Raw genomic sequence first — 22,833 nt, 5'->3', positions numbered from 1 at the left:
GAACACCACCACGTGCGCCATGCTTTTGACTGATTTATATGGTCAGTGAAACTTTTTATGGGACGCTGAAAGCGTTTTACTCAATTTATTTTGCTCTATAGAGTCGCTCCAAACTGAATTGAGGGACTAATGGTTCAACATTATTCTCTAACAAAAACTTTTTGATACCAATTAAGGGGCAGTTGGACTATTCATGGCTTTGCCATAATATAGGAGCAGTCTTATTTGGTCATATTACTGGAAAATGCATTCAGAACATTCACATTCAAATGCATCCGCCGTTTCAGTATGAAAACTCCAAAAAAGACACAGACATATAAAGAACAGTAACCAAAACAAGTTTAAAAATTTATAGCTTTTTTATTTTGTAATCTTCCCCTCACACCGAAGGAGTTTAAATTTAAAGATATCTGGTTGCATAATTTAGTGTTTCATTAAATTTTGCTGAAGCAGCTGGGCAATTTTAGTTCCCCGCTATTCAAGAGAATGTTTTAATAATACAATTCCGTGGTTTTAAATATTCTATAAAAATCGTTTATAAGCAGAAACGCACATCTTTTGGAAGGAAAAATTTCCCATTTTTCGAACAGCAGGTAGTGGTTGTTCATCTTAATTCAGTCAGCAAGGGATCTTATCAAGTGAGTACTGTTGAAACTTCGGAAACTATAAGTTAGTTCAATTGTTTGGATTATGAGATCAAGGTAAAGTCCTCCTACATAATAACACAAGTGAAGGTTTCCTTTGTTTATTTTGTTTTGCTAGAACATTTTAAGTCAGCGGTGCGTCTAAATTATTTAGTTCTAATTGGCTGAAAACTCAACTCAGAGCCCTCTTAACATACCCCCACTCCTCTACTCTGCCCAAACACCCACACACACACATCATCACTTTGAAGGAGGTGGAGGCTATAAATGTGATCATCGATTGGTATCAATAAAATATATGTGAATTAGTTAGTACTCTTGTTAGCACTTACATTTTGCGGAATCCACTTACAGGTACCGAATCCAGAGCAACTAGCTATATTGCTTTTTTAGGAATCCTCAACAAAATAAATATGCCGACAAAAATTATATTACAGGTATTTGTACGCGGAATCCACAAAACTTTTGTAGGTGGAGTCCACTAACATTTTGGAACATGTTTAAAAGTTTGATTCTGGAATCCAGGAACATACAGACACAAAATTGTGCGCCTATCCAGTGCACAGTTTGGCCTCGTAATGTAAATTTTTTTGGAAGACCAAAAATCTTGTTATTCAAAAAAATTCGCGTAAATTTTGAGAAAAAAAGACCAAAGAGCTCGCCTTCTGCTTTTTTGATCTTTTGAAATTGATTTTCTGACAATATGTCCCCCATGAAACCCTCATATGCGAAAAAATTTACTACGAATAATTTTGTATCTTTTTTTCTTTTGATACAGTTATGTGGTATTAACATATACCGAAAAAAAACTTTAAAAACTGAAAATCTATTATGAAGTACAAACCAATTGCTGAAATAATGGATTTGGGAAATAATGGAAATAATGGCAGTCGGGTTTGGTTTTTTACAAATTTGAATACAGTTTTACAAATTTTCACCTATTTTTTTTGTATATTTGAATGGTCTTAAGACAAATTGATATCCTTTTTGAAAAAAAAAATCAGTTCGAATATCAGTTCGAATATTTTTTCTCAAATTTTCGCGCAGATTTTTTGCGCATTCGGTCAATCGCGCATGAGTGTTTCACCAAGCTGGAACAATTAAGAATGCAAGATAATTTGCCACACGAAAACGACACTTTGCCTAGAATATTTTTGACCTTTTTATGGTGCTATGGCGGCTAGAGGTTTTTTCTTCTTATAAACATTCAACAAACTTGCACATTAGAGATAATTTTTCCTTTTTTTTCGGCAACGTTTTTCCGCATCTCGAGTAACGTTTTTTCTATCAGTTTGATAACCGGAGGAAATAAAAACTGACTCTAATATGCATTTTTTTGTATAACAATTTGACAAAAAACCTCTGGCTACCATAGTCCCAAAAAGTTGAAAAAAACTTAGTCAAAGTGTAATTTCTGAGTCGCAAATTATTCCGCATTCTTAATTTTTCCAGTTAAACCTTGACATACAAATTTCATATAAAGAAAAATGATTATTGTAAAATATATTTTAAAATTTTCTGTTCGTATGCAACTGTACGAAACTGCATGACAAGCAATTTTCAGGACCGAATCTGCAACATATCTCAAGCAATCAACGTTCCCTAACCTATTAATAAGAGACTCATTTTAGAGTTTTTTTAATAATTTTGAATATTGAGCTATAATTGTTTTACAACGTTTTCGAGCATTCGGTCCATCGTGCATGAGGGTTTCACTCAACTGGACCATTTAGGAATGCGAGATAATTTGCCACGCCTAAATAACACCCACAATGGGGTTGTTTGATATTAACTGAGCAGTTTCAACAGCAATTAGGTCAGTGGCAGGCACAGTCATATGTCGACCCACAACACATGCGTGATCCTCGAAGTTTTTGTCGTAAGTTTGGTCTGAAACTAGAAAAAACAGCCCAAGCATATGCATTCCTAATTTTTCTTCGAAAGACGGAAAAAGCCACAGCAAACAAATAACTTGATGCTTTTTGTGGAAACGGATATGATATAACTTAAAAAACTAGCCTTTTCACCACTTGAGGAAAAAGTTTTGAAATTTATTACTGTTTCAGTCTTTTGCGCTGCAGACAATTCAACTAAGCCATCTTGGTTCTACAGATTACCTGCTTGATTTGAAAAAAAGTATTATTTATATGCATTCAGGGTCGCATAAAAAGGTTTCACCTGCTTTGATTTTTGTTCTAACAATATCAACTAGTTTTATTCATTAAAAAGACACTATTTTGTTTTATTTTATAGAACAATTTGGTTTTTCTCGCGACAATTATTCACACTACTTAAGGATAAACATTTTTTTCATTCAAACTGTTTATCAGAGGACGATTCAAGAAAAATAAAAGGACGATTCTAGAGACTCAGATATATCGGTTATTGTTCCGACTTTCGATACGAAAGTAACGGAATATTTGTGCTCGGGGTGGGTTTTTTTTTCTTCAGACAAATTTCGACTTTTTAACTAGCCATTTTTGACGGAATCTTTTTATATCATTCGAAAGGTATTGTTGTCCTGAGCTCAAATTTGAAAAGATATTTCACCTGTAATCATTTTTCGTAGAGTTACGGAGTTACGGGGGTTTAAAGGTTGCCATTTTGGCCAATTCGAGACAATTAACGCGCGGTATATTTCGCGCTATTAACGCGTAAGCGGAGAGTTAACCCGTCTTAGAAATCGTTCCAAAAATTGGTTAAAAGAAGCTTATTTGCCATAATTGGTTTGTTACTAGGAGCAAAATTTATCCTTTTGCACTTTATATGGCGTGTGGGGGGATGATTTTTATTAAAAAAATTTGAAATTTTAGAAATTTTTTTTTTTTCATTTTGTTTTATTTTATTTGATTTTTTTCTAATGTTATTACTGCTCCATAAACTTTAAAAGGCAGTCGGAACATTCAGGGCTTCGCCCTGATACGAGCAGTCTTGTTTTGATTTAGGCCTGATAAATGACTTTTGCCGGATACAAACTATCTTGTTGACAGTCAGCGCTATCTTTTGCTCAAACTTATAAGTTCAGTTTGAAATTCAAAAGAACTTGAACCGAAAACGTTTTTTGTACACAGAAGTTATGTGGTTTCATATTTTAAATTTTTATTGAGACTTACGGTGTGACCAAAAACGCTTAACGTTTAACTTTAACTTTCCTATACAGAAATGGGCTTGTCATGCAGTTTTGTACAGTTGCATCCGTCCAGAAAATTGTACAATATTTTTTACAAAAACCATTTTTCGATATTTGAAAATTGTATGACAAGCATTCCTCCACAGAAAAAATAAAATGTGCGTTGATTTATGTTATTTCCGAAAACACAGTAATCAAGGGCGAAGGGTACTCATTTGTGCACGAAAAAACTATGGGTTAAAAGAAAAAAATCGCTCTGGTGAACTGCATTTTAAGATTCGGTAAAAAATTTGATGTATTAAATTTCTCTCAGAGTTTTAACTAGAAACTGTAATTTTTGTATTTTGCGAGAAAATTTTACTCGAAAAATAATCGGTGGTTGGAAATTGGGGCCTAACTTTTGACAGAAAAAGAATTATCTTATCAAATGTAAACATGAACTTGATAAATTTCATATCACACAAAGAACATGGTTATTTTTGATGGTTATTTTATTTGTACAAAAATCTCAGAGCCTGGACTGACTACATTAAGACAAAAAGGCGCACATTTTTACATGCAAAGTTTAAATTTTGGAAATTGTTCGTTGCAACAAAAAACAAATTACGCAAGAAATTTGAAACTTTTTCTTTGAAATTTTTCGAGCCGTATGAAAAAAATGCTTGTCATACAGTTTTCCTATATCATCATTAAATATTGACACTCCATTTGTGAAACTGTATGATGAACAATTTTCTTGCTCGAAATTGAATTATAAAATAATTTTGTGGATGGAGGTTAATCCAGGTCATTTCTGTTTCCTTTATGACAAACATTTTTCTTGAAACATGTCCCTCTGAAATCTGTTGTTTGACATCTGTTCTCTTATCTATGTGCTTCCTAACAGCATATGTAATTTTTTAACATAAAGTTTGTATCGGTTTTAACCTGTAGCGTTTAAGGTTGACTTTAGAGTAGAGTATTCTTTCGCATTTAAACATCAGATTATGCAAAATATTTCAAAACTTAGCAAATAAAATTCAAAGCTTGTACAAATTGCTGAACAACTGATTCCCAAAACTAATGCAAAGTTTTTTCTTGGCGGATTATAGCAATTATTGTGGATGACAAATAACCCTAAAAAACTTACCAAAAGATGCAATAAAATTTACAAAAGTCAATAATTTTACTATTAAATTTTACTAATAACTTACTGAAACAAGTTCTCTAAAACCCAGGATTACAAAATTACTCAGGCAGTTGAGAAACCAAGAAACCAATAATAATTGTACCTTTTGTTTGTTAGGAACTTTAGCTCAGACCGTTTATTTCAATTTTTTCCAGGCAGCATTTTTTTAGTGACAACTAGTTAGCAACATTTTTTTAAAAGTATTCTGTAAAATTTTGCTACCTTTTGAAATTGAGGCAAATTAAGAGGCGGTAGACGATATAGGTGCAATCATGGTTTCTCAGTGAAATCAAATATGGCTCTTTTCTTTATAGATAAAAACTCAACATTTTTTGTACAAGTTTATGACATATTTTCTAAAGTAGACTTTTCAGTACCTAATGTCAGATTCAAAACTTTATCAAGCGAACTTTTCAACAGTTAATTTGGTTGCTAAGAAAAATCTGCCGAAATTAACAATTTTCCAACGGGTAGGTTTCTAAAATGTAGATTTTCAAAATACGAAAATTTAGTTCGGAAAAAAATTGTTCAGTTTTTTTGCGGGAAAAAATAAATTTCATTCAAAATTTCATTCACATTTGTTTGCGACCCAGTTCATCAAGATGATTCAATTTTAAAACGTTACTATAGTTATCTTAGTTTACATTTGGGTCTTGTTCACATTTGGGCTTCATGTTTTAGAAAAATGGTACTGTGTGGCTCATTTCCGTAAATGAAGTAATTATAGTTTGCGCCAAAACAAAATATTTTTTTTTGCGAACCCCTAAACTTTTTTAAATTTAGTTATTTAATTGACAGACCTATTACCTGTCAATTAAATTTCCTATTTTTTGGCTTTGATTCTTTTAAAGCTAAAACTTAAAAATTTATGGATCCAAAGTAAATTAAATAAATTTTAATTTTTTTGATTAATGGCTTTGAACACTGAGCTATGAATATGTGTCAGATAATCAAATTTTGAAAAAAAAACTCTGATGAAAAAAAAATCAGGAAGAAGAAGTTACGATTACTCAGGGCTCCACTATTTTCACTTCTGTAAAAATTTTTTCACAAATGTCTTAAATTGAATTAACCTTTTGGTAAAATAGTTTAATATACATGTTGCTATAAATTATAGTTTTTATATTTAGTTTAAAATCAATTTTTCCGCCAGCATGTTGGTATCAAATTGAGCATATACGTTGACGAGACTGCTTGTATATCAGAGCAAACCCCAGAATGATTCGACTGCCCCTTAAATTCTGGTCTCGAATCGTTTTTGGTAAATGCAATCTTGATAAATTATGAAAGTGTTGCAATTTGAGTCGTATATGAAAGTAATGCAATCAATAAGCTTGCCTCAATTCTTTTTGGAATTTTTTTCTTCTGAGGACAATTTGCCTCTCAGAATTAAAGCGTTTTTCATCATTAGAAGTTGAACAAGCAGTTTAGTAGACTCGTTTCTAAGTGACCATAGAATCATGTAAATATAGTTCCCCACACTTCGACATTCCACTCTTCGGCAGATGTTCTTTTTGAAACTGGTCAGAAAATAAAACAACCCTTAGCGCATATACTTCTCATTTTCTTCAAAAATTGGACCAATAAACATTTATTTTACATAAAAAAAGCCACGTAGGAAATCAATAGATTTTTTTGTTTTTCATTTTTCTTATTAACATTTTCTAAATTATACGTTGAGTTTTTGTTGTCGAACTTTTTTTGAAGCCAAAATATTATTCCATTTATTATAACAACTGGCTATTACTGACTTCTATACCCCGCAATATACTTTTAAGAATATATAGAGTCTATTTTTTTTACGTTTCCTTTTTTCACAAGTTCCCTTTTATAAATCAAACCTATACCTTTTTCGTTTGATTTTATGTTTTACTGAACACATCAAACAATCGTAAGAGCTTATTTTGAACATTAAATAGTTCCACTGTAGCAATATTTTAAATTTTCATAATGTGGGCATGAGGAGACGTTTATGCTGTCTACTGTGTCTATTCGGACTATACTTTTGTTCTGACTTTCGATACAAAAGTAACGGAATATTTGTGCTCGGGGTGGGTTTTTTTTTCTTCAGACAAATTTCGACTTTTTAATTAGCCATTTTTGACGGAATTTTTTTTATCATTCAAAAGGTATTGTTGTCCTGAGCTCAAATTTGAAAAGATATTTCACCTGCTATCATTTTTTGTAAAGTTATGGGGGTTTAAAGATTGCCGTTTTGGCCAATTTGGGACAATTAACGCGCGGTATATTTCGCGCTATTATCGCGTAAGCGGAGAGTTAATTCGTCTTAAAATCGTTCCAAATTGGTTGAAAGAAGCTTATTTGCCATAAATGATTTGTTACAAGGAGCTAAATCTATCTTTTTGTACTTTAAATGGCGTGTCGGGGGATCATTTTCATTTAAAAAATTCAAATAATCATTTTATTTTATTACATTTAATTTTTTAATGTTATTACTGCTCCATAAAACCTTAAAAGGCAGTCGGAACATTCAGGGCTTCGCCCTGATACGAGCAGTCTTGTTAATTTTTTGTGATATGTTGAATAATTGTTCATCAGGAATTTTCACCAGGAATAGAAGCGGCTTGTTCATTCACTATGCATGTACATTCAACTGAATTCAGTTACCCTGCAAATTTTACTTTACATCCTGTGTTACTCAATCCCACAGTATACACGTGAATTTGAAACCTTTTTGTTTGAAAGAGGTAATTGTAACCTTGTTACGTCAGTTTATGCCATCTTCCGTTTGCCGTCTTGAGCTTAAACATAGTTTGGTCTCAGAGGAGGTTAATATACTAATGGATGCCGTGAAAAGTTTAATGGAAGTTGTGATAAAATATTTATTTAATTCGCTTACCTATACAATTTTTGGCTATCTTTGGGAAAATTATTGTTTTGATCAATTTCTATTATAAAGTTCATTGTCTAAAAAATCACAACCACAAGACATATCGAGCTCAATATTAGCTTTTTAAACGATAGAATGAGCGTTATGCCAAATTGTTTTTACGTGCCAACAAACGATATTGGAATACAACAATGGTTTCCTATATACCTAGTAAACGTTCTAATTTAGATCTAAACTGTTTTTTTTTTCAGTTGTAAATTTCAAATCTTGATTTGTGAACTGTTAAAATAACGCTTGGATACTTAAATTATGAGTTATTTCAGATCTAACTTAACATTTGAATTTTAGTTATTCTTAGTTATTTCAGATCTGAAAAAACAATATTCACATCACGTTTCAGATCTGAATTTGTGTTTTTCAGAGTTATTTCTGGTCCAAAAACATCAAAAAATTCTGGGACATTTTTTTTTTGCTATTTTAGGTAGTTTTGTACTTTAGAGCTTCTGCTAGCTGCTAACAGGTAGTTAGCAAAATCTCTAAACGGAAATCTCTAAGCAAAACGAGATAAACATCGTAAACGCATAAATAGGGCATAAAGTTCAAAAGCTTGTAATTTCTTCTGAAAACATTTGAAAATTTATTGAAACATTTGAACAAGAAGGAAACTAGTTTTTAAAAAATCTTTTGCTCAATTTTTCGGACGTTTTTCTCCACTAACTAATCTAAATATAATTGCGTTTTGCAATAACATCATAAGCCGCACCTCAATTGTTTGCTCGAAATGCATTAATTAACAAAAATTTTCTCAGATCTAATTTCAGTTTTGAAGTTTTGTTTCTCAAATTTATTTCAGATCAAAAATTCAGATCTGAAGTTTTTAATTTCTTATAAAAGATCTGAAATAACGAACTGTAGGTCTGAGCAGGGGCGGATCTAGGATTTTCTCGAGGGGGGGGCGGATTTTCAAAAATATTTCCAAAATTTTGACGACCTTTTTTTTTAGGTCGACCAATATGATTTTTTGAGCTCTCCCAAAGCACTGTTTTGCCCCTATTTTGGGTAAAATTTCTGCGCCGGAGGCAAATTTTTGAAAAAACAGTCAAAAAAGCCGTTTTTGGGCACTTTTTGAAAAATTTTGACAAAAAAATCGCGTTTTTTTTTGGCGCGCGCTCCCCCTCAAAGTTAGTATATATTGGCGCCAAAGGCGCCTTTAGAAAAGTTTTAGTTTCGGTCGGCCTAAAATGGATTTCTGAAAAAGTATCAAAGGGGGACCCTTTGGGTCGGCAGGGGGTCGAATCCCTGAGGGGGGGGGCGTCCGCCCCCCCCCCCTCTAAATCCGCCCCTGGGTCTGAGAATCAACTTACGAAATAAAAAATTTCAGATCTTGTTAGAAAAACACTGGGTACCGGTTTTATTGCCCATCAAAAAATTGTCGTAGACAAATCAAATTTTGAATAATTAATTAACGGCGGGCAATATTTTTTGGCAGTAGCAGAAAATTTTTTATATGTTGTTCAAAGAAACAGAAATATAGACACCCTTGATATTTAAGTAGAACGAATTTATTTCTTCGGCACTTCTGGTCAGTTCTTCCTTCGACAAAAACCAGAGAGACCTAAGACTTACGACAAATAGGAAATCAACGGTAAGAGTTTTGAACATTCCCTTCGTTTTTGCTCCAATTTTTGAAGAAATTGACAAAATGTTCAGTATGGTTTTTTCTTCAGAAAAACTTGGATCTTTAAATAACTTCTAGCTTTTCTATCGGCAGTCTTAAATATCATTCGAAAATATTGCTGTCTTGACCTTAAATTTTAAAACAATTGTTCGTGATGATTTTTCGTGAAGTTATAGGAGCCTAAATTTTACCAATACGGCCAACTTGATGTATTTAATCACAAAATACTTTTTGCTATTAAAACGTAAGCGGCCCTTTATATCAGTCCTCAGAAAATAAGGCCAGCAAGTTAAATCATTATCAGTCGCAAAATTCATCACTTGGTACTTCATATATCTTGTTGTGTTCTTAAACAAAAAAATTTAAAAACATGAAAACTTAGTTTTCATTTTTTCGAACGTTTAATGAGACTCTTCTGAACCAAAAAAACTGTTATCGACAATAGATAGCAGTTGGAACATTCAGGACTCTGCCCTGGTATAGGAAATCTTGTTGAATTTGCAATTTTAAACTCGAGGTTTAGTGATTTGATGAACAAATGAAAAAAAAATTTGGAACTTCCCAACAAAAATCCGGATCAACGTGCCTGAGCTCGGATTAATGTCCAAAGTTTTCATTGTGAATTTTTCAAACGCAATTTGAAACAAAAAATTGAATACGAAAACTTAAGAAACATTTTAAAGGAGTAGTTAACCTGGAAGTTGTAACAAAGCTTTGCTAAGTATAAGTTTCTGATTATCCTGACTTGATATTCATGTTACACAACGACAATTAAAAAAAATTCAATTTTTTACTTACAATATTTTGTTGAAATATTCAATGCCTCATAGATGAGTTTTTGCACTATTCATGATACTTTGCACGATCTTCTAAATGCTCTTTTTGATATGATCTTTTTTGACCTTGATATGGTTGTCCGTGATCTTAACACTAGGATAAATGATTTGTGAAGCAGCAATTCGGAATCAATCTAATAATCAACTATTCTAGTCAAACCCGCACTCAGTAAAAAGAGAAAATAACATATTACAATAAACTTTTATTGTCAGCCTCCATAAATTTCAAAAAGAATTGATCATATTCAATAAAAAATGGATTATAAAGTTAATATTTTTTGATTATGATCAATTTTTTTAAATCTAAAAGTCTGTTCCTTAATTTTTCTGACCTGTAATCGAGCAAATTTTTCAACAAACGTCATCGCTTGATTTCGTTTTATTTTTGTTTTGTTATGTGTGATTTTCAGTTGGTTACCGAACTAGCAGAAACTGCAATAGCCTTCAGCGAATTTATGGGGGAAAGCTAGAAATCAATCTAGTCAGCCTAAAAAAAGGTCGGCAAAATTTTCTAAAAGTTTTTGAAAATCCGCCTCCTCCCTCGAGAAAATCCCAGATCCGCCCCTGCTTATAGCTCAAACATAAATTAAGTTAAATTTTTACCGTGTTTTCATGCAGAATAGCTAAGTTGTAACCCATTATAATGTTTTTTTTTTGTCAGATCATATTTTGATAGAAAAAGGGATTATAATCTATTATAAAAGATTGTAAGAGATTATAACAGACTTTCGGAAAAATTATAATCATTTATAATTGATTGTAATTTGTTAAAACGTCATCAAAAGTTCATTAATATAATGGATTATTAATCGTTTAATCATCTAATATTGGCGCTTATAATTAAATATAATTTTACTAAAATACGTATATAATCGATTATTTTCTCTTTTTAATGAGTGTGGGAAGTTTCCAGTTTTTTTTATCTCACTGACAAAACTTCAATCTCTGATTCAGCGCTGAAAACTTACAATGATACCCGAGTCGAAGTTTTTAGCCCAATTTTAAATATGATTTCAGCGCTTTGAGCGTTTTCTTAAAGCAAAATAACTATCAAAAATGTACAAGAGAATTAGTGGTTGATGATCATATATGAGTATTTGTTATCCAGGGTTGGTGTTTTCGAAACAAACACAGTCATCGGTCAGTTGAAAGCACGGAATCAATGGCGGACGGGAGTTAGGAAATTAGACGACAAGCAAATTAGACGGCTCCAATAAAACGGAAAATAGACGTCAATTTTTTTGAAAAACTTGCAAATTGGACGGAAAGTAAAAGGCTTACAAAATTTATTGCTCAGGACAACATTTCACATATAATTATGTGAACAAATTTCAGGTGATCGCTGGACTAGCATAAGACTTGACTTGCATAAACGTTTGGAAACATGTAGATGTATCGACTAGCAAACATATGACTAGCTTTTTTCTCAGAAATACAGAACATCAATCATAATCCGTTAAAATTGAACCAATTTTGCATTTTTGAGAAAAAGAAAGTTGAGAAAATGATAAATTAAGCAACCGACTAGAAAGTTTTTAATGGATCAACTTAACATTCATACGCCCAGCAGCACCCCCTTCCCCTAGCATACGACCACCACCTCACACCCAACAACAAATTTTATGTATTTCTTTATAGGGACGGATTTAACATATTTGATCGATCAAACTCACTTGGCTAAAGGAGGTATTCTACGGTACACTACTAAAGGGGGGGGGGGGGGCTGGGTATAAAACTATCATAAGCTTAACCGTTGGTTTAATTCTTTACAGGGATTTATTCGTTACTGGACCAAGTTAACCTCCTTCCTCCATCGTTTGCCCGCATTGGAAGAATGGTGGAAGAATGGTATAAAACTATCATAAGCTTAACCGTTGGTTTAATTCTTTACAGGGATTTATTCGTTACTGGACCAAGTTAACCTCCTTCCTCCACTATTCTTCCACCGTTTGCCCGCATTGCGTTAAAATGCATTAGAAATGACCTGAAATGTCCTACACAAATAATCTAGCGGACTACACAAATAATCTAAAATAACAAAATTTTAATTTTTGGAAAAAATTTTGAACGAAGATTACTTTCCAAATTTGTGTTGTTACATTATCAGAAATTGATCAAAGCATCCATAACCATGCCATACAAAACAAAATTTGAGTTTTTAGCTTTTTAAAAAAGGTTTAATAAGCAAAAAAGAAAACAATCCAATGTTAGTGCTGCTTCCAGGACCACGTTATGCACGCAAAAAATTAAATTTGCTGTTAAAACAATAACAAAAATTTTTGGGGCAATTTCAAAATTACTTGGACAAATTTTTGTTGTCGCCGTCAAAAAAAAACATTTATCATACAATTTCCATAAATGGAAATTGTACGATTAGCGTTTTTTGGCAAAATTTTTCTTTTTTATTTAGTATGATAAACCAAATTTTTTGCCAAAACAAGAAAAAACTTCTTCGAAAATTCGATGGCACCACTTTTGCAAAATGTATGAAATTTTTTTGATTAATATTTTCCATAGACTTAGTTTATGGAATAGTATGATCATTTTTTTAATTTTTGGTCAACGAAAATTAAAAATAATTTTTGGTCAACGAAGGTCAAGCCGGGAACTTGGTTCTAAGTTGGAGTAATTCTGCCAATCAGAATTGAGCATTTTACATGTGGGGCTTAGCAAATTTAAAGCGAATTAAATGCTGAGGTGGAAGATCTTAACTTGGTCTATCGGGGGGGGGGGGGGGGGGTGGGGATGTTAACTTGATTTTCGTTACTAGGTACCCGAAGGGGGATATAGTTAAAGAGATCCTGGAATTGTATGTTTGATCAATACTTTGTGTATAATGGTTTAGTTTTGTCGGTATTTGTTTCACTTGCGAGAGCAAGGGCATCCTTTAAATTTTCTGTTTGAATTTTTATACTGGTCAATACATTTTTCAATTTTAAAACTTTTTTGGTAGTCGAGCTTTATAGTCGACACATCGCCAAATTTCAGACACGAGCAATACAATTACGTCTAATTTCGCATAAATGCAGTTTTAAAGTCACTTTTTCTGGTCACGTAAAATTTCCTAGGCCTCATAGCGGACTTACACAAACCATATGTGCCACCTTTTATGAGAGCTATACCGTCGAACTGACCCAGTTGTAACTATTGGAGTCTTTGCTATTACTTTTCAACGATAACTCAATTTATTTGCAATTGAAAAATGAGGATTTTTCATTGATACTTGTGGTAGGCAAGCCTCGGATTATCAGTTATCGAAGTCTGAGAAGCTGATAGAGTGACATGCGGTGAGTAGCAAAATGGCACTACATCTGATAGCACTTAATTAAATGGGATTTCGAATAAGATTAATAGTTATGAAGTCTTTAACTAAAAAGATTTGCACAGGCCAAACCCATGGAGCACTGCTCAAATGATCAATTTCAGACTTTTTTAAATGCTTGTTCGGATCAATGCGTTTTTGATACGTACGTACTGATTGCAATCGTTGGTACACAAGGTGGAGATAATAGGCTTAGAGTGGTGACAAAGCAGGCCTAGAAACACTATCAATTAAATTAACCGTGGGCACAGAAACCATTGCATTTTGAATTTTTATGATTTTTGTGACTAGACTCTTGTGACTAGAGTTATTCTGTAGAAAAAAATGACATGAGGAGTTCAGGATAATAGTTAGGACCTACATTTTGGTCGAGCTGAAGCTGTTATACTGAAATCAGCAGACCGAAATTTGTTTTTCAGCAGAGCATAGTATTTTCATATAACCTCTTGGTTGACAAAACAAGTCTAGGAATGATAACTTTTACAAACAATCAACCATAAAATTTAAACTGCACATGCATCAATAATTTGTTTGTTTTTAATGAACCATCCAGGACGTAAATTATTAATAGAAGTACCTTCTGAATCTGAATTAGTGTTCTATCAAATGAGTGTTCTATCAATTGGTGCCGCTTTGTGTTTCTAGAGAAGGTGTGTCTTTATTTTTTCTCTGACTTTTTTTGCGAAAAGTGACGAGTCAGATTTCTTTAGGTAGGGATTTCCAATTCTTGCCGCTGATTCTTTTCTGTTGTTTGACCGACACTGGGGTATTACTTGTAGTGTTCTCTTGTTTCTATGCAACTTAATTGTTCCGTAGCCAAAAACTCTTTTCTGGTCTTTCTTTTTTTCAGTTTTGCTTTTTTAGTAGACCACGTCCTCTTTCAAATTTCTACGTAAGAAACAGACTTTAATTCCCCAGTTTAATTCCTTATCTGCTTTATTCACTAATCACTTGAACAATTTAATCCGAACAATTAAGGGTACTACATTCCTGGTAAAATATAGTGAACGGATTCCTCGAGCCATTTTGCACAAAATTTTTTTACCTTGAACTGAAAAGCTTAAGTCTTGTTCCAAGAAAAATCCTGGATATCTGCATGATTTCGAAACTTTAGTTTCTTGATTATTATAAAAAAAACTGAGTCTAAACTATTTTCAGTTAAATAAAAAAAAACCACTTTTATTGGAATACAAAGACAGACCCTTATTTTTCCAACATTTGTTCTTGCAATAACTTTGAAGGTTTTTGGCTCACTATCAGACTGATTTCATCTTCAAATCGACTAGTTTGAGTTTGATCATTTAAAACTGAATGAAAATCTTTAAAAAAATCTAAGAAAATAATTTTATAATAGATATACGTTTTTGATCGGATACCTTTATTTTGTTTTGCAGCACTGAATCATAAAATAATCTTTGGGAACAATTGTAATCTTGACTGAAAGTTCGGAAAAAAAACCAACAAGGAAAATTTTAATCAGGACTCGGAAATTTTTTGGCATCCACAAAAATTTTGAATTCAAATTGGGCAGCTAAGATAAAAAACATTATGGTCCTTGGTTGAGTCGTTTTCTGAATTCGTACAAACATCCTAACATCCTCTGAAAGACATCAGAAGGTAGTCTAATATGCTTCAGAATATGCCTCTAAAATATGCTGCTAATATTCTAGATTCAGTAGCTTTTTCCGTTACAATATTGAACACGGTCATCAGTTTTCATCTTTTTACTTAGTTTTTCTGGTGTATTTTGCAAATTTTTTTTGAGTTCTTCGCGTAACAAATTTCAGTTTCTTGAAGGACCGTATGTTTTGCGCCTGTAATTTTCCCGTCCTTCCACTGAGTGCTGCTGATTTAAATTATGAGGACAAAAAAAATAAAACTTGAAATTTCAAGTGCGTTTTTTTCAAGTTGGGTTGATTTTTAAAAAAATGATGAAGACCAACCATGCTCAAAATATTAACAGAATTAAAATGGTACATTTTTCGTGTTATTCTGGCCCAAAAAATTACGCCAAAAACTATAGTTTTTGGCTTTGTTTAGTCAATCAAAATTTAATGCAAACCTATTTGTTCATTTACTGACAAAACTATATCTATGCAAAATCTTATATAACACAACAGAATTTAAGAAGGTTCAATCTTTTGTAGAATTATTTTTGTTTTCGTTGCCAAAAAAATTTACTAAAAAAAGAAAAACTTGGTGTCAAGCTAAAATATTTTTATACCTTCTGCGCCAAGTTTTGGAGACTAGCCTTTCTTAAATTTCGATTGGCTTGCAGTGATAAAGTTTTGTCATTATATGATTTAGTTGATTTGGAATAGTTTTTAATTGACTGAAAAACCCAAAAATATTAGGTTTGTTAAAGTTGTAAGCAAGATTGGTCTTCGTCATTTTTGTTTAAAATCAAACCAAATTTGAGGAAAACGCGTTTTGAATTTCATGTTTTTTTTATTATGTAGGGAGAATTTAAAGCACTGTACTTCTGTCTGGAAAATAAAATTTACCACATGAAATGACTCAATTCAGTTTTTCAGATTTCAATGCTTCAGATTTTTGCTATCTTTTTTTTTCAAGAACAAATTGGAAATAAAAACAACCGCTCAGCAAAGTACGTAAGGTGCTACAGAGGAAACATGGCGCGATAAATTATCAATCCTTTTAACTGCCGGCATGTAGATAAGTTTCGAAGGTTCGATTTGTTTGCTGCAACCCCAATTGGTATATAACTAACAATGACCGACTGTTTTATTTGAGGTGTTAATTTTATCTGAAACAATTTTTTTTAGTTACTGACAGCGTTTTTTGAGTTCTTGCCAGGGTCAAATTGATTGGGCTTTTCTAATGTAAGCAAAAAAGCGAATTCGTCTAATCATTTCAAGGATTTTTTTTCAGAAGAACAAAATGACTTCTTATTAAAAATCTTTTACCGCTCAAAATGCATATGTTGCTCAGAACTCTTTTAATCTTTTGAAAGCACATTATGCTCTTCAACAAATATAATTAAATCGAAACAAAAAAAACAACACAAAAACTTTGAAATATGATTGTAAAGTAGGGATAACAAAATTCCAGCGAAAAAAAAATAAATCAATCAAAAAAGTCAATGATTTCATAAAAAAACTGGGCCAGAAAATTTTTAGCAAATTGATCACAGAAAAAAAATTGAGAAAAAAACTTTTAAATTTGCAGATAGTTTGAAGTGATTTAAAGCAGCTCCAATTTTAGCTTTAATTATGTTTGTTACAAGAGAATCGCTGAAACTGAAATATTATTGCATTCAAACCTTTTCATCAATCAAGATTTTCATCAGAAGTCCTTTGTACAACGTGATACGGTAAATTTTAATGCCCACTTCTAACTAAAAAAATATTTGTTTATTATACTTTCTTGCAATTTATTTTTTTACATTTTTCAACTATTTGTTTTATGTAATTCTTTTTTGGAAAATACTTTGAGAACCAGTTTGCCACTGAAAACTATATATAAAAAAGTGGACAATTTTTTTGAACAGGAGTGAACAAATTGAAGAACTGTCTTTCCATATACAAAATATAACACCTCATCTCTATTCGGAATTGTGTTTTTCAGCAAGGCGATGGGCGGTGGATCAAGTTATTATCGACGTATTTCTGTGTGGGTTCTGCCTTTTATGTTGCTGGCATTACTGAGTTTCTACGTTGTGCCCAAAACAAACTGGTTTAGGTACAAGTATGATAGCTAAGGTCAGAAGAAAAATCAAAACTTGTGGGTCATACTAGACTTCATTCAAGTTTCTTGATCCGTTAATCCTCAAACTTTGACACCGATTAAATTTGAGGTCTTCTATTTATCAGTTACTTCATAGATCCATAGAATTTGATCAGTTGTCTGCCTCACCAGCAGTTTTGGTTCCCAAACTTTTCCGAAGGATTCTTTTGGGGTTCTATTTTACAACATCCATTTTTGGTTGACTCACCTATGTAAAAGTTTCTCTAGAGATATCTTTGGCTTCTATTCCAAAGTTTGAGGCGGGTCAAAACTTCGTAAAAAATGCCTTAAAAAGTCTCTTTTGGCCTTTTTTTAAATTGCGCAGAATTTTTTGGTGCAATAGGTTCTTTGTAGATTTTAATAAAAGCTCGGAAAATCGATTTAGCCGAACAAAAAAAGTCGACCAACTGCAACTCTCGAAAGTTATACAATGTTATACTACCCAGCTATCATACTTGTACTCATGCATAGTCGCAAAGACGATTTGACTCGTATAATAAACAGTTACTCATTACATGACGCAGTTGATCTAAAACCTAACACTGATTTTAAAATTGATTCCAGCCAGGTTTCGGATACAAGCGTCCAGAAGCCAAGAACTCCTCAAATAAAATCACAAAATCGTGACAACAGTCGCAAATTTTTCATCGATTGTGGCGCAAATACAGGTTCAACGTACAAATTGTTCCACGAAATTTACCCAAATGCTCAAGAATACTCAATGATTTCGTTCGAAATTGACCCTAACCTTAAACCATTCTACGCTGACTTTGTCAACCATACAGCAATGGTTCCTCTGGGAGTATCGGATAAAAATGGAAGCATGGAAGCCCATTTGGAACCCCCTTGGAGTCCCGAGAGGAAAAAGCTGGCGTCAAAATGGGGAGGGGGAAGTTTATTCGCATGGGAGGGTAAAAAAGAATGGAGAGGGCTGCAGCGGCTGGTCAAGGTACCAACTTTTGACCTTTCACACTTCATTACCAAGAATTTCAAAGTTCAGGATGAAGTCATTCTCAAAATTGACATCGAAGGAGCTGAGTACAATGTGATCAAAAAGCTTCTGGACGACGGAACCTTCAAATTAGTGGACCAATTTTTCCTCGAGTTTCACGACTGGCAGCCGACTGGCTGGTCAAAAGCCGACAAAGACAGTCTTCGAGCGCGTATGAAGTCGGAAAAAGTTGTATACTCTCAATGGGATGCTGAGTATCCTGAAGTTCCCGATGCGTCTACTTGGAGTCCCGGTGTATTCGACAGATCCTATCGGAAAAAGCCGAAATGCCATTCTTCCAATGGTACTTTAAAACTTGCAATAGCTGTGGGAATGAACGCACGACGAGCGCGACGACTTGTTGCGACAATACTTGCTCATTCTGTCGCAAAAAGCATAAATGTAGGATTGTTTGTCTACCGCGACTTCGTCTACGACCATTCTCAGTTGGTTAATGAATGGCTTAACGATCTGAGAGTAGTTTTAGGCGTACGTGGCGACTCGCCAAAACCCGAAGAGTATTTTCTGAGATACAATTACGAAAAGGAAATGGATATTATGCTTATATCTTCACAACGTGAACTGCTAAAGAATACAGGCTTCAATACAGACCTGTTTTTAGAAGACTTCGAAGGAAACAAAGCTCTTAAAACTGTACTGACAAAACGAAACATGAAAGTTGCAAGCCACCCTATTTGGATACCGCCGAAAAAAGCATCAAAATTAAGCCAACCATTCTTCTCAAAAAGAAGTGTAGAAAAAATACCGCCTGTTTTGGAAGCGACATATCAAGAGTTAGAAAAGTTTTCGAAACTGGGCGGCGATTCGTATCCGACTGTAGTTCTTGACGCGGATTTTGATGAAACTTGGATATCGTCTGTGTTTTTGCTAGACTATTTTGCTTCAACGCACGCAGTCGAGAATGGGAAAACGCTCAGTGACTTCATTAATTGCTAAAGTAAAATAGTTTTATTGATTGTCTACTTGATTTCGCGGCTCTTTTATAGAACAGTTTTCCTCCACCAACTTTACACTTTGCCATTATAGTGCACCATCATTCTGAAGGATGAAAGTAAGATATGTCTGAAGTTGACTATATACTTGAAGTACATATATGTATACGCAAAATTACAAAGCAGTCCGTCAAAATTTATAAAAGTTCATACCAAATGCAAAAAATGAGAGTTGGGGAGCAATTAACTAATTAACTTAGTAGTTGTTTCTTATTTGATGAAATGTTTCGAAACTTTATTTAGAAAACAAAACATGATATGGCTTTTTTGCCCAATCAAAGTCTTTTAAAGTCTAACATGTAGACTCAAGTCACGAACTACATATTTGGTCTCCATACTTTACCCGCATCCAGTTTCAAGCGTTAATAATCGGTTTTAATATGACTTTAGTACCAGTCTTACAAATATTTAGAAAAAACTGATTTTTATCAATTAATAATCAATGATAGTCTTTTTTTTTGAAATAAAAAATGATCAATTATAATATATTATAATTGATCAAAATCGACTTATTTTATCGGAATTTCTAAATCAATTGTTTAGTAGAAAAATCCATTAAAACCCATTATAACTGTTTATAATCCCTTTTGTTAGTCCATTTTGTCTTCGACCTTGCATCTGAATTGCTTATTTTTTATGGTGTTTATAGATTGATTTTAGTTTATGTGAAAGTGAGAAAATTGATTCAACAGTTTTCAAACCAATTCAAATTTATAAAGTTTTTATTTTTTCATTAGTTGCTTTGGTTTCATAATTCATATGGAAGAGTTAAATTGCACCTACCGCGGGATTCTGTCAAGTAATATGAAAGAACCTCTATGGAATTTTTAATTCCTGGTAAAAGTTTGCGTTCAGATGAACCAAAAAATGACAAATCAACTCATTTTTAGAGATTTTTGACAGAAAAAAAAAGAATTAAAATTTCTTATAATAGATTATAACAGATCATAAAAAATTATAAATTATTTCGGAAAAATTTTAAAAATTTAAAATTGATTACAATTTATTATATTGTCACAAAAAATGTTATCATTATAATGGATTATAAACTATTTAAACATCTAAATTTGGCGTTTTGAATTATTTATAATTTTGATAAAAGTACAATTATAATTGTAATGTAATCGATTATTTTCTCTTCTTACTGAGTTCGGGTACCTTGTAAAACTCCTTGTTACACACTAAAACTGATTCACATGCCAGGTGGGGGCAAACGAAGAAAAGCCCATTATTTATGTACATCATTATTTTAACACCATTATTATTGTTTCAAATTAAAAAAACTTCTGAATATGAGCAGTCTTACTTTTTTCCGCATTTGCTCTCCCCCATTAATTTTGTCAAAAACTTCCTGAAGAGCTTTTACAATGAACTTTGCTGTTATGAATCATAATCAGAACATGATTACGAGCAAAACTGTGCATTTTGTGAATTGTAGGCGGGTTCCGCAACAAGGACGCTCCCTTTGTTCTTTTTTTGTTCTTTCATTTTCTTTGATCGTTCCGACAAATTTTCAACATGTTTAAAGACTTGTCTCTGCAATCCAGGAGCATATAGAAACACAACTGTGCGCCGATCCAGTAATGATGATTGAAAAAGTGGAGAGATTGGATTAATTTTTTGTTCATACATACTGCCTTATTAAGTTTTAAGGCAGTACGAAATGGTGAAATTACCAGAGGATTGGGAAATCGGAAAGAGCAATTTAATTAGGTTCAAAAAATTTTGAACTTCTATCGCTAATTTGATTGATGAAAATTTTTTTCCATCTAATCAACTTTTGTATTTTTTGGTAAAGTACAGAGTTGTTTGGCAATGTCTTATGATCAAAACTAGCTCTCATTACACAGAAGTTTGTCCTTGAGGCAACTTTTTTGGCGGCGAGATTTGATCAAGTTTGCAACATTTTAATGCATGAAACGGTTAAAATTGGTCAAAGTTTGTTCCCAATAAAATTCAAAACGTTCTAGAACTTTCAAGACTGTTCTGCTTCTACAGTCTTCTAGAACAATCTAAGTTCATAGGAGTAGTTTACTAAAGTACAAACAAGAAAGCGCTGAGGTTCAAGCTTACGACGAACCCCTCGACCAATTTAATTTAAAGTTTTTGCCCGAGACCAAATTTCACATTGTTGCTCCAAGTTCAATCAAATTTCAGCACTACTAACTTCCACGTTATTTGATAGTGATCTATTTGATAGTGATAAACCTCCGTCTCCAAAGACTGACGAACCAGAGCGAAAGTAACGGCAGAACGTGCACATCCGTATCTTCTTAGTTAAGCTCAACGATGCGAGCGTAAAGATAAAAGCATACAACCACCCATACAAGATCACCCGTTTTGAGTACAACGTCAGATTGGGCATTCCAAGTCTTAAAGGAACATATTCTCGTAGTCAGTTAGCGTAATCATACTACTGCGTTCGTAATTATTTTTTCTTATGATGAAGTTTTTCACCTGAGAAAGCGGAAAGAAGCTTGCGGCGTACTGCACAGGCAAAAACTAAATGGGGATTAGCGCTTCCAAATCGCTTCTTTATCGGTTTCGTATTTCAGGCGTGTACTTCCTAACCTTTCGTCTTCTATTCGTCTTCTGCCTAGCGTACCGTGGAGCACACGTTTATCGCTAAGGACAATGTGTTCTTTTCAAAACTTGAGTAAAGCGAGTGGTTTATCAAAAAAGAAAGTAGAAAAGTTTTTACAAACCAAGACATCGTATACAAAAATTGGTCCACCAATCAGGTCTTTCCGACGACTTCAAGCGTTTTCTAAATATATCAATGAAATCTGGTGTATGGACTTGGCTTTTGTAGACAAGTTCGCTAGTCAAAACAATGGAGTCAAGTATTTATTAGTTGCTGTAGATATAGGTGCACTCGGTAGGCTTAACTTGCACGCAATACAATTTTGCGAAAATACATTGGAGCTAAGCGGTTCTAGTGCTTGATGCAGTCAAAAAATTATTTTTCTACACCAACAAAAGTGGTTCCGTTATCCCACCAAAAAGTGCTGGGTGTACCGCAGCGCTTTATAGTTTGTTCGATGCCCATCTCACATGAGGTGGTGTTCAATGAAGGCACAACATCGAGGTGTACATCCCTGGTGGTGAGGCAAGTGCAAAAAACCTTCTTCTCTCAGTGCTCCTCGAATGGGGACGTAATATAAACCGAAACAGTCCAAGCCTGTGGTGAAAAACTGGTTGCTTACAATTAATGAGCTGTAAATTATATCGGTCAAAAAAATAAATTACCGCGACTGCTTTACGTTTTTGCTATTTAGCGCAATAATAGATTTCAGTAGACTTCAGCAATTGGCGCTTTTTGAGTTTATCACAGAGCACATGTAGTCCAATCCTTAATGAAAATAGTTGAGATGGGTTTTCGAATCAGTGCCGAGGTATTTTATGCCAAGCTTCGAGTTAAGTAGAGATTTCAGTATCAGACTTTTGTCTTCC

The 22,833-nt window shown here is 33.3% G+C and overlaps 2 protein-coding genes across 15 annotated transcripts in view; one reads left to right on the top strand and one right to left on the bottom strand.

Moving 5' to 3' along the window:
• The window catches only part of LOC134844626 (uridine-cytidine kinase-like 1), a 345,869-nt gene that overhangs the window by 216,275 nt on the left and 106,761 nt on the right, over window positions 1-22,833 (bottom strand). The gene's annotated exons all lie outside the window — the stretch shown is intronic.
• On the top strand, window positions 429-19,544 carry LOC134844620 (uncharacterized). 14 transcript variants are annotated; one of them, XM_063861387.1, is made up of 4 exons: window positions 429-638; window positions 9,346-9,438; window positions 17,218-17,337; window positions 17,848-19,544. In XM_063861387.1, exons 3-4 carry the CDS (start codon window positions 17,225-17,227, stop codon window positions 19,322-19,324), a joined length of 1,590 nt encoding a protein of 529 aa, XP_063717457.1. In that variant the 5' UTR covers window positions 429-638; window positions 9,346-9,438; window positions 17,218-17,224; the 3' UTR covers window positions 19,325-19,544. The 14 variants fall into 14 exon arrangements, 13 of the variants coding, with proteins under 13 accessions (XP_063717457.1, XP_063717466.1, XP_063717468.1 ...); XM_063861392.1 differs by lacking the exon at window positions 429-638 and adding an exon at window positions 7,525-7,650 and having other exon boundaries at window positions 9,349-9,438; XM_063861393.1 differs by lacking the exon at window positions 429-638 and adding an exon at window positions 7,525-7,650.

Source organism: Symsagittifera roscoffensis, chromosome 4 (assembly GCF_963678635.1).
Source record: "Symsagittifera roscoffensis chromosome 4, txSymRosc1.1, whole genome shotgun sequence".
Taxonomy (NCBI): domain Eukaryota; kingdom Metazoa; phylum Xenacoelomorpha; order Acoela; family Convolutidae; genus Symsagittifera; species Symsagittifera roscoffensis.
The sequence above is the reverse complement of the archived record's forward strand: the minus strand, read 5'-3'. Positions and strand labels throughout refer to the sequence as shown.